Source organism: Simochromis diagramma, unplaced genomic scaffold (assembly GCF_900408965.1).
Source record: "Simochromis diagramma unplaced genomic scaffold, fSimDia1.1 OVJJ01000352.1, whole genome shotgun sequence".
NCBI classification, from domain to species: Eukaryota; Metazoa; Chordata; class Actinopteri; order Cichliformes; family Cichlidae; genus Simochromis; species Simochromis diagramma.
The window spans coordinates 1128675-1140985 of NW_024386759.1; the positions used below are offsets into that span (position 1 = coordinate 1128675).

At 40.8% G+C, this 12311-nt stretch overlaps 1 protein-coding gene across 14 annotated transcripts in view; it reads right to left on the minus strand.

Annotated features, from left to right (window-relative positions):
* The window catches only part of LOC120731893 (calcium-dependent secretion activator 1), a 324336-nt gene that overhangs the window by 136294 nt on the left and 175731 nt on the right, over nucleotides 1–12311 (minus strand). For 6 of the 14 annotated variants that reach the window (XM_040029354.1, XM_040029232.1, XM_040029251.1 and 3 more), the window contains 3 exons: nucleotides 10108–10176; nucleotides 1129–1235; nucleotides 611–619 (listed from right to left, as the gene is read on the minus strand). In XM_040029354.1, coding sequence (XP_039885288.1) covers nucleotides 611–619; nucleotides 1129–1235; nucleotides 10108–10176 — 185 coding nt within the window. The remainder of the gene's footprint in view (nucleotides 1–610; nucleotides 620–1128; nucleotides 1236–10107; nucleotides 10177–12311) is intronic. The other 8 variants (XM_040029241.1, XM_040029271.1, XM_040029280.1 and 5 more) reach the window with 3 other exon arrangements.

The window sequence follows — 12311 nt, forward strand, 5'->3', positions numbered from 1 at the left end:
AATTTTGCTGAAATGCAAGGGGCATGGTCATAGTGTGAAAGATGGCTCATATCCTCCATTATGTGTGCTGAAAGGTCCAAAGCAAATTTGTTTAAAAAAGGAAGGATGAGAAACACCCTCACCAAACTCACTTGGTGGATTTACTGAAAAGAACATGTACATCTCCATGATAGATGAATTACTGAGTAGGATAAGTAAATGTCAATGACTAAACACAATAAACATGCTGTTATATTCTGGGATGATTTGTGGTAGGCTCTTAGAAAGCAAAGTACATCGTTAGAATATAGGAAAATCAGTTTTTCCCCTTGCTTTCTCCAAACATACTAGCTTAATGCTTTGGACAAATAAACACACTGCCTAAGTACTTGTGTCTGCTCTTCAATAATGAAGGCAAAACTGTTGCAAGCTTTGAATCTAACAAGCACCTCTCCAAGTACTTGAATGGCAGTGACAACAAGCTGAAATGGGTTTTGTGTCATTGTTGAAAAAGGAAATATTAATATTCCTCAACAACAATAGCTGTGTCAATAAGTGCATGCACAGGTTCTACAGGTATATTGAGGGTAGGGTAGGGAATGGGGTATATGGCACCAAGACAATCACATACCTCTTTTCCCTGTTCAAACAATTCCCCGCAAAACAAATAAGTGATTGGAATAAAAAGTAGAGAAGCAGTAAGTCAGCTTTGTTTTAGTTACAGAAAAGTGACAAAAATGTAGCTAAACAGCACAGCATACACAGCAGAGCAAAGAGGATTCTCTCAATCCATGTAGTTTAAGAAAAAAAGTGCAGATTTTATTTTGTTTCCCCTGCTTTTATAAACCTACCTGCGCTTTAGAATATGTACTTTGTGGCCTATTGTGCAGATAACATGGAGTATGATGGTTTAACGCAGGTAGGTAGCAGTGAGAAGCTTTGTATTTATCATTCAAGTAAAGTTATACAACTACTTAACTTCAGTCTGCAATGAGACAAAAAAACGTGTTCAGTTTATCTTTGAAAACAAATGTTGAGGAGCTCTATAGACCTTTTTATTTTAACATTGCATTGGAGACAAATATGTAGAACGTCTACAATGGAGTAGGGAAATGGTGTGGCTATATGCATATGTACCAGCACACTGACCTCAGCATGATGTTCCTCATTCTGCTGAAGCACCTCAATCACCAGCTCAGCCAAACGGATCGTGTCCTCCAGTTTTTTGGCAGGGGTGGCAAGCCTTCCCACATTTTCTGAAGCACAAAGGTCAAAGATCAGTGTGGATACCCTCTAGGTGTGATCACAATCTGTTCTTAATTTCATAAACCTCTATCCATGCAACCCAAAGTGTATGACACTATGCAGTGCTATAACAGAGCTTTTCCATATTTACTAATAGTAAATCAGCTTTATTCTTAATCAAAGCTATAAATGAAAGTAGAAGTTTGATTAAAAACTTATATGAGAAATGGGTTCCCAATAGGAAGGGGACTTGGGCCCCTTTTGTCCAATTGATCTTCCTGACTTAACTTCAGTAATTACTTTCTCCAAACCATATCATCTACCCCATTCCTATAAGACTGCTCAAAGACGTCCTACTCTTAATTAATGCTTCAATCTTAAATATGATCAGAAATCATTCCTGCCTGTGGCCATCTCCCTGTACAATTCCTCCATCTACTACACTGTAAACACTGCAATAGTTACATCCTTTCTGCACACACTCTTACTTACTTGGTAATATTGCTGTCAATTTCCGTGATATTTATTTCTAATTACATCTGCCAACCCTGGATATTTATTATTTGGTGATTTGTATACATTGTGCTATATTGTGTTCCTTATATCTTAACATATTGTATTGTTAAATAGGTTGGTCTATTTTTGTTAATGTTACTGTACTGGAGCAACTGTAATTGCTCACATAATTTCCCTAGGGATTAATAAAGTATGCTGATTCTGATTCTGATATTAATGGGCTGTTTACCAAGGGCCTTTAGGCTAGCAGTACTACTTTTAAGATTAGGCTTAAAACGTTCCTTTTTGACAAAGCGCATTGCAAGGGCTAGATCAGGTGACCCTGAATCATCACATCATGGGAGTCCCCCAGGAGCCTAGGCCTCTTGCACTATAATTGATTGTTTCCTACTTCACCTTTTTCCCCACTTACCATGTGTTTATACACCACACATCATTTAATCAATAGTTGTTATTAACCTCTGGCTCTTTTCCACAGCGTTTTTTCGTTCTATCTCCACTTAACAATATCCAGTTGTTGTAGATGGCCACCCCTCCATGACCCTGTCTACTTCCTGTTAAGAGGGAGTTTTTCCTTCCCACTGTCACCAAAGTACTTGCTCATATGGGGTCATCAGATTGTTGGGCTTTCTCTGTATTTTTGTAATGTCTTTACTTTAGAATATAAAGAGTCTTGAGGGAACTGTTGTTATGATTTGGCACCATATCAATAAAAACGAAGTTGAATAATAGCTTTGTAGGAATAAATATTAGGAAGCTGCAGGCATTGGCACCATGACGTGGCACTGAAGAATATTACAGTGAATAAATTATTCAATTTAATTACAGCACATCAACTAAATTGTTTTTTCCCTGGTGTTGTTTTTGAAATCTTTGCATTTAGCATTTCATTTTTTATTTTTACTTTTTGCAATGCAAGTTATGCAATTTATTTATTCAATAATTTTAAAGACTTGTGTATACTTCCATAGACAGCACACGCACGGCCAAAGTTTCATAGTTTCAAATTGTCATTTGTTCCAGTATGAAAAAATTCAGGTACCAAAAAATCAGATTTTTGAGTGTAATGTTTGTATGTCCAATTTATGCACAAATTTGTGCATAAATTGGACATACGCTCTATAAGTTCAGGACAGCCATTGTCTGATGCATGAGCCAGTTTCAGCCAAGCCTTAGTTCTTATGTCGTCACTCCTATATAAACACTATGGAAAGCTGCTCCTTTCTGACTTTCTCTTTGTACAAAATTGTTTACGTTTCTTAAGTCAGACTTTCTCGCAGATTGCATGCAGATTGCGCACACCTACTGGTTCAGAATAATTATGATTTACAAACATGTGAAAAACAGAAATAGTCACATGCTTCATAAATGAAATAACTTTGCATACACAATTGTTTTTACACAGGGTAAGAACAGTTCCACAGACATATTGGTAAATAAAGTCCAATGATCCCAAACACACCAACAGAATGGCTGAAAAAGAAAAGAACACAGATAAAGGGATGGCCCAGTCAAAAGTCCAGACCTCAGCCTATTTGAAATGCTGTGGTGGGAACTGAAGAGAGCTTTAACAAATGCCCAAAAACCTCAATGAACTGAAGTGATATTGTACAGATGAGCGGACCAAGGCAATGTGAGGGACTATTAAATTAACACAGAGAAGAATTTGCTGCTAAAGGTTGTTCTAAAAGCTGAATGATTAGGTGCACTTCTTCACAGATTGATTCTTCATTTTGGCTTTATTCTTCTTAAATAGTGAAATGGTTTCATACCTGCGGTTAGATTAAGGACAAGATCTTTTTAAGATCTTTTTTAAATGATGCCCTGATATGGAAAACATTTTTCGACATGATTGTATGTTATCTTCTAAGAACAAAGTTTTTAATCTACATCTTCTTACTTTATTCTTAGCCCTGTTTATTTTTTCAGTCTTGTGTAAAGTACGGCTGTTTCAAGATATAAAATAGTCTTTCAAATATAACACACACCACAACCTCGATAACCTTTATCCTCATGGAGCTAAACAAACCTACAATTGTGTATAACCAAACCCATCTTCCTACATGGAGAAACCAATAAAACCCAGGCTTACTGCTGTGGAGTGTCTCATCAACGAAGCTGCATTAAAAGACCAGCTTGTGCACCCAGTCTGAAACAATGTGTTTACCACCTTGTTCTTTACCACCAACATTAAATAGGTCTTTATTAGCTATACTTTTGTTACTTTCTGCACATTTGGTTCTTGTTTCCCAGCCTCCTGCTTTATGCCTGTGTGTTGTTTCCCAAAATATTTGCTGACTTTTTGTTAAAGAGACTGAAGAGCACAGCTGGCTTAACTCATTAACCCCTTATAGCCTGAAATACAAAATCATTGCAAGAAATTTCTTTTTTTAAATGGAGAGTTTATTGTTAAAAAAAAATTATCTCCATGTATGACTTTTAATTTGTATCGTATTTGCTATATCTGTCTTTTTTTTTAAATGCTTATAAATGTATTGTGCAATTTATTTTGATTTTTCAGGAGGGAAAGAAATCATACTGGTGATGTAATAGAAGTCTCAAAAAAAACAAAAAACAACCCTGTATCTATAGAATATTATGGAGTTAAGGGGGTTAAATCCAAACAGAGAACTGCTACAACAACAATAACAAGGCCGTCCCAGTAGCCCACCTCTCTGCCCACTCGCCATCAAATCCCTCTGTCTCTCCCTGGATTGCTGCTTGCCAATCCAATGCCCCTAAAAATCATCTACTCTGGAAAATAACTAGGAAGCCTTCAGAAACACATCAGCACACACTTGTGTGCTTAAATCTTGCACTCCTAAACTTCACTTCATTAACTGCCTATCTCTTCTCCTGCAGACCTCCTTGCTTCCAACCAGTTGAGATTATTCATCCTAAGCCATTAACCAATCTTTGATCGTCAGTGGTTTTAGTCCTCTCAGTCCGCTGCTGCTGCTGCACATCCTCAGTAACATCTCTTAATTAAATCAAAACCAGAAATCCACAGCATCTTGACCAGTGTTAGCTTCCAGTCTTTTCTTCTGTAGACCTCTCTCCTCTGCACTGGTTGGCATTATTCCATCTAAAGTTGGTTAATAACATCATTATAATTAAATGTCATGTTTATTCCCTTAACTTTCTTTTAAAACAGTCATCGGGTTGTTTGTACGGAGCCCCGCAGGGGACATGGGAGAAAAAAAAGATTAAGACGGACTTTTGCGAGATCTCGCAAAACAAACTCGGGATCTCGCAAAAGTTTTAGCCGCATTCTTCGGCCTTCGACCTCCCGTTAGCTCGAAGCTAACGGGAGGTCGAGACCTATTACAGCCGGGAGGAACACCACTTTCCCGGCACATCGTGCCTCGACCTCCCGGTCGGCTTCAAGCCGGCGTCCAAAGAATGCGGCTAAAACTTTTGCGAGATCCCGAGTTAGTTTTGCGAGATCTCGCATAAGTCCGTCTTAATTTTTTTTTCTCCCATGTCCCCTGCGGGGCTCCGTATGTTTGAGTGCTGCTCATTTTAAAACATTTTGTCAAAGGCATCTTTGTGTATCTATACTTGAGAAACACTGTCATTTATTTTAACTAATTAAATTGTTTTCAAGAGAATCATAAATGTTTAGCATATAGAAATAGAAGATATGGTACACTCAGTACTGTAATTCTGCTGAGAACATACACATGACACAGAAACTGCTTTAACTTGAAAATGTCACCAACTCCACTCAGACCACGTGCTGGTAGAGTTGTGGCTCAGTGATGAACAACACAGCAAGCTGATGAGAGATAGCATTTGTATAACAGCAGACTAACATGGCTGAGTTTGCAGAACACCAGTTTTATTAACATATTCTGGGTCGCATACTTTCACTGTAATGGAAATGATGTGCGACAGCTGAACAACAAGCACTCAGATGAGTTGTGTTGAGTTTTCACTTCTAAAGCATAAACGTCAGTCCAGCCCAAATAAATGGGTAGGACTGCGTCAGGATACTGGTCCATACTGGTCTGTCGAGGTCTGGGATAAGAATGACAATGCTGTTGGATAAAAGGGTGCCAGTGGAAACTGTGCTACTGTTGGCTAAGAACAAAGGAAGGGGGAAGCCATATTTGCATGTTTAAAATCAGCGAGAGAAAAGGAAAGGTGGGAGTTTGAAGGTAATAATAGGCGCTTCACATCTAGGGACTATGACTGGCAAAGGGAAGAGCTGGCTGATATATTGGAGAGAACAACAATAGACATATTGTGTGTGCTGGAGGTTGGGTGGAATGCCAGGAGCACTGGAGATGGATTCAAACTGTTCTATTATAGGAACCAAAACTGAGTATGAGTAATGTTGAAGCAAGAGTATGTGGAGAGTGTTGTGGAGGAGAAGAGAATGTCAGAAAGGATCATGAGTTTGAAGCTGGGAATCAAAGGGGTAATGTTGAATACTGTCAGCCCACAAGTTGGATGTCAAAAGAGAGAGAGGAATTCTGGAGTATGTTGAATGAAGTGGTAGAGCATGTTCTCAGGGGGAAAAGATTGGTGATTGGAGTAGATTTTAATGGACATTTGGGTGAAGGGAACAGATGTGATGAGAATCTGTTTCAATGCAGAAAGACAAACGGTAATGGATTTTGCCAAAAGGATGGAAATGGCTTTGATGAACACGTACTGCAGGATAGAGAAAAAACATTGGATGCTATTCAAGGTATTAAAGGGAAAGTGAGGATGAACCAACAATGTGGAATTTGAAGAAGGAAGAATGTTGTGCAGAGTTCAAGGAGTTGAAAAAGGCTCTGGGTAGTAGGGAAGAGTTACCAGATGACTGGTACAGCTGAACCGGTGAGGGAAACTGCCAAAAGGTGTTGGGTGTATCCTCTGGAAAGAGAAGTACAGTAAAGTATTCAAAGGAGGACGTTAGCAATGAAAAGGTGGGGGCGTCAAAGAAAAGGGCTTATAATGAGTTGTTTGTGAGGCCAAACACTAAGGAAAAAGGGCTATCATCAATTGATTAGGCAGAGAGATTGAGGTGGAAAGGATGTGCAGGTGGTCAGGGTGGTTAATGACAGACATGGATGTATACTAATGAGTAAAAAGAGTGTGTTAAAGATGGAAGGAGCACTTTGAGGAGCCGATGAATGTAGAAAATGAGAGCAGAGAACAGATGGAGGACAGCTAGTGAATCAGGAAGTGCAGAAGATTAGCAAGAAGGAAGTGAAGGTGGCTGTGAAGAGGATGAAGGATGGAAAAGTGGCTGACGGATGACATATATGGATATTTTAGAGAGAGGGCAGTGGACTGCTTAACCATATTGTTTAAAACATCTTGGAGGGTGACAAGATGCCTGAGGAATGGAGGAGAAATGTACTGACACCGATGTCAAAGAACAGCAGTGATATGGAGAGCTGTAGGAACTACAGAAGGATAAAATTGATACCATGATGCTATGGGGAGAGTTGTTGGAGCTAGGCTAAGAAGAGAGGTGATTATCAGTGAGAAGCGTATGGGTTAATGCTGAGAAAGAGCATTAGAGATGCAATATTTGCTTTGAAAATGCTGATGGAGAAGAACAGAACAGAAGAACAGGGAAAGTCAGAAGGACTTCACTGTGTCTTTGTGGATCTATAGAAAGCAGTGCAAAGACAGGAACTGTGACACTGCATGAGAAAGTCAGGAATAGGTGAGAAAGACATGTATGAGGACTGCAAAATAATGATGAGCTATGCGGTAGAAAGAACAGATGGGTTTAAGGTGGGGGTCAGGGATCAGCTCTGGGGCCCTTCATGTTTGTCATGGTGATGGACAGGTTGACAGATGAAGTTAGCAGGAGTCTCCATGTACTATGATGTTGATTGTGATCTGTAGTGAGAGTAGGGAGCAGGTGGAAGAGTCCTTGGAAAGGTAGAAGTATGCTCTGGAGAGAAGAGGAATGAGAGCAGCAAGATCCGGATATATGAATGCAGGCAGGTGAAGTGTGTGGAGACCCAGTGGTCTTCAGGGTGACTTCAGTCAGTGGTTTTACTAAGCTACGCCTTAACAAGCTGCACATATAACACTTGTTCCCCAGGAGAGAATCTACTTACAACATGCTGTGAGTAACAGACTCTGAATGCATGGCACTTCCAGCCTGTTAAAGTGAAATCAATGTGATATGAGGTCAACAAGTGCTCAGTAGGTGTCCAGTTTTAGGGTCAGATATTACCACTTATAAAATAAAATGAATTGTTTGCTGCCAACATTTTTTAAAAAAGCAAAAGCAATAAAAATCTATATTATTTATTACTGGTGCTCAATAGGAGAACAAAGACATTTGACACCATTAAAACACTTTAAGCCCTCCTAGGTCTGAGGTCCACCATCCACAGATTAATGTTTTAAGTCAGGCTTGAAAAACTGAAAACTTTTTAACTTGTTGACCTTAAAATATAAAATATAGTAACAGAAAGCAATGGTTCCCTCATTTCTCATTAGTGGTGTGAAACATCTTAAGATGACTGTCTTTGTTTAGCACACAGTTTCTTTTCTTCTGGCCTGCTTTCCCAATGAATATTTTATTATTTGATTTTTGTACTCTTTTAGTTGAGGAAATGCATAATCTGCTCATAATACTGCTCCACAGTATCTCTCTGAACTTCTGCGCATGTCAAGAGACCCCTATTGTCCGACATCTTTAACAGTGACTCTCTGTCAGTCTCTTTAAACTCATTACAGATTTACAGGTGGAAGATGATTTTGTTTTTTTCTTTCTGGATTTTAATACTTCTGTGTAAGGTGACTGTTTTGAAAGGTATCTAAAATAATATTTATCATTTTTATATTTAACTGGCACTCACTTGATATTTTCTCTATTTCAGAGCATCCTTTGGTATGGGAAATTGTGCACCCCTGCCAGCTCACTACTATGTGAAACGGTTATCTCAAAAGCTGCAGAAATTATTATCTAAAAGAGAAAGTGAGTGCGGACTGTCCCATCATTTGAAAACGCTGCAACAGTTTTAACATAAACATTGCATGTCCCAAGTTTTTTTTCTTTTTGTTTTGTTTTTACATAAATTAACCTCCATTACCATGACCCACATATTGATCAGAAACAGATTAAATTGATGAATGAACGACACAAAATCAATCATGGCTTTATTTCTAGTCCTGGCAGAGATTTCCACGCTGACACTGTTGGTTGAAATGACGAAAGGTTTCGACCTACAGGAGCAGGAGTTGTCTTGTGTCAATGAACAAAAGATGAACCATTATTTAGGTAACACAGACAGTCCAAAACGGCTGAAAACAGATGAAAACAAAATCAAGCCTACTCACTACTCAGGAAGCAAACAGTGCAAACAGAAAACAGTATGACGCAACAGAACCCTAAGACAAATTTAGGGCTTACATACACACATTAGGGAAATGGATTCAGGAGGATGAGGAGAGATAGCTGAAACAAATCTATGATGATGAGACAAGGAAAGTAAACGAAATACTACATACAAAGGAAAAAGACTATTACAATAACACTGGAAATAATCAAAACACTGAGTCAAGGACACTAAAACAGATTTGACACAGAAGACAGCACTAAGAAAAATAACAAAACCAAAATATTAAAAAGTATAATATTAACTGAAACCCATTCAATAAGACCAATAACTCAGACTAAAGAGAATGATCAAGAATACACAAGCTAGCTCAGAACCCAATGAAGCATTAAATGATAATGAAGGATTCAAAAGTCAAAACCTGAAAAATCCATAATGATGACTCACTTACATTATCTTTCTTCCTTATTCTTCCTGACACTCAGTTTGAAATTCACAAGACTGTCTTGACCATGTCTACATGTATAAATGCAATGACATGCTGTCATGTAATTGGCAGATTAGATATGTGTTAAGAAGCTATTGAACATGTATACCTACTGAAGTGGCTGGTAAGTCTAAGTGCAATATATGGAGTCTAAATCAGCATTTCATGGGCTTTTCATTCAAAGGCAGACATATTCACAATCAGACATGTTCCCTTAAAGGACTGAGAACTGACAAGATATGCTTTTAACAACAGCTAGATTTGGGGGTCTTCCTTGTCTGTACCATGGCCTTAAAAACTTATTTTACTTAATTTACAAATAAGCAAAGTAAAAATGCATTCAAATTGCAGACAGACAGAAATGGTGGTTTCAGGCAGTACAGCAAAGTAGATTACAGAAAGAATAGAAAGTGTTTTAGTAATGAACAAGGGCTTGGAGCACAGTATAACAATCAATGTTACAGACCAAAAGGATGACAGAGATGACAAAAATTTGAGGTTGCTTCTGGTGGTTTACGTGCATACTGACTGTAATAATAAGAAAACAAATTAATTGAGGCTGGGGAGGAAGGTACTCACGAATCGTTAAATCCATCACTTGAGAGGCCAAGCAGAAGACAGGATGCTCATACATCTCTCTCTTTTTCCCTATAGAGAAAGAGGCAGGATACCGAGGCATGCGAAAGGCCAGGGTCAGAGCAAACGAACATAATGGTCACTAGGGTTTGACTAATATAAAGTTTTTTGCTACCACTACCTCACATTTTCTTGCAAGAAAATCAGAACTTTAACCACACATTGTATTAAAAGGTACAATATGTATCATTGTGAAATTTGTACATGGAACTATGTTTAGCAGATTTTAAGGAGTTAAAAGATTAAGGGACATCCTCTAGTTTTGTTTGTCAAATTGATTTCAATTTTTTGTGTGCTTACATGAAATGGAGAAAAAATAAATGGGTAGCAAGGTGGTGCAGTGGATAGAACATGTCCATTGTTACTGTACTATCTGTTCATGTCTGCAAGTTTCCTCCCACAGCTCTTGTTAGGTTAACTGGCAGTTCTAAATGGACTGAAGGTGTGCATGGCTGCTTGTCTTTCTGTATTATGACTGCAGTGAACTGGGGATCTTTCAGGGTTTACCAAACCTCAGATGTCAGCTGGGATAGGCTAAGTTCTCTATCATATCGAGACTGTCTTTCCACTCCCTGTCGTGGCATGTGGATACTTCTGTAAGACACTCCTGCTAGCCCTTAGTCACCAAGGCCAAGTCATCCTCCAGCCGGCCTTCACAGTGCAGGGTGGCTTGGTTGGGTCTGTGGACCCTTGAGTGATCTCCTTCATGACCCAGGGCTACCGCCCGCAGATTTGCCACAGACCCCCCATAACGAACATCCCGACCTTCCCCTCAGTAGGCAACCTCCAGCAGGCCTGTGTGCTGCAGGAAGAACTGCCAGCCCTCATGACAAAGGCTATCATACGGGAGGTGGAAGCTGCCCATGGGGGTTTTTCTACCACTACTTTCTACTCCCCAAAGAGCATGGGGGTCTCCATTCAATTCTGGACGTCAAAGACCTCAGTTGCTATCTCTGGCCCCTGAGGTGCAAGATGCTGAAGGTCCCCAGTGTATGTCAGGCCATCAATGCAGGGAATTGGTTTGCCACCATCGATCTGAAGGACGCTTACTTTCAGGTCTTAATCTGGCAGGGGCGGTGGCGCTTCCTCAGATTCTGGTCCAATGGGCAGGTCTTCGAGTTTGGAGACTTCCCCTTTGGCATCTCTGTGGCCCCCCAGACCTTCCTGAGATGCAGGATGCGGCCTTCACTCCTATGAGCCTGCGGGGCCTCAGAATCTTGAATTACCTGGATGACCGGCTGGTCTGTGCCTCTTCAGTAGAACAGTGTTGCAGCTACGTTGCCCTGCAGGTCTCTCATGTTGAGGCTCCGGGGCTGTAGTATCCCTCAATATCCCTCATGGCACATGGCAAGGCTAAAGCAGTAGGCTCTCCCCCATTTCTGCTCCCTTGGGGCTGTGCACGTGCCAGGGCCACTGAATACAGAAGCAGTCATCATGTCGGGGGGGTGGAGTGGAGGCTCCACCCGCAGGTGGTTGAAACAAATCTAGCACTGTTTCAGAAGGGCAGAGGGGGACCTCTTTGCCTCCAGGGAGTCAACACACTGCCCCCCGTTCTTCGACAGCCCTTTCTGGGGGTGGGATGCCCTGGCGCATCCCTGGAACCAGGCTCTTTTGTATACCTTCCCTCGTTTCTCTCTCCTCCACTTGGTCCTCTCCGGGTCCTGACTGCAGAAACGAGGCTTGTCCTGGTGGCCCCTTTCTGGCCCAACATGCCCTGGTTCTCAGTGATCCAGCCTCTCCTCGACTCAAGACTCTGGGAGCTTCCGGTCCAGAGGAACCTCCTGTCCCAGGCGAGTGGATCACTTTCGAGCAGGGTCACCCTTACGCTGTGACCCTGCATTGAATGGTGGTAGCGATTAAGGCCATTCACCTCTGTCGCTAAGCGCTTAGTGAGGCTCAGCGCTGGCTCTATACGTCAGGTATCCCCAGCTGATTTGGACAACAGACCAGCTGTTCATTGCCTTCCATCCTGGGCAGGCACCTGTCAAAGTCCCGGTTGTCCTACTGGGTGGCAGCCTTATGCCTCTAGGTTCCCCTCCCCTCGGGAGTGCAGGCCAACTCGACACATGGGGGTGGCCACCTCTTGGGCCTTGTGGTCATCGGCTACCAGCTTGAATGTTGCAGCCAGCCCCTCTTTCATGGAGCAG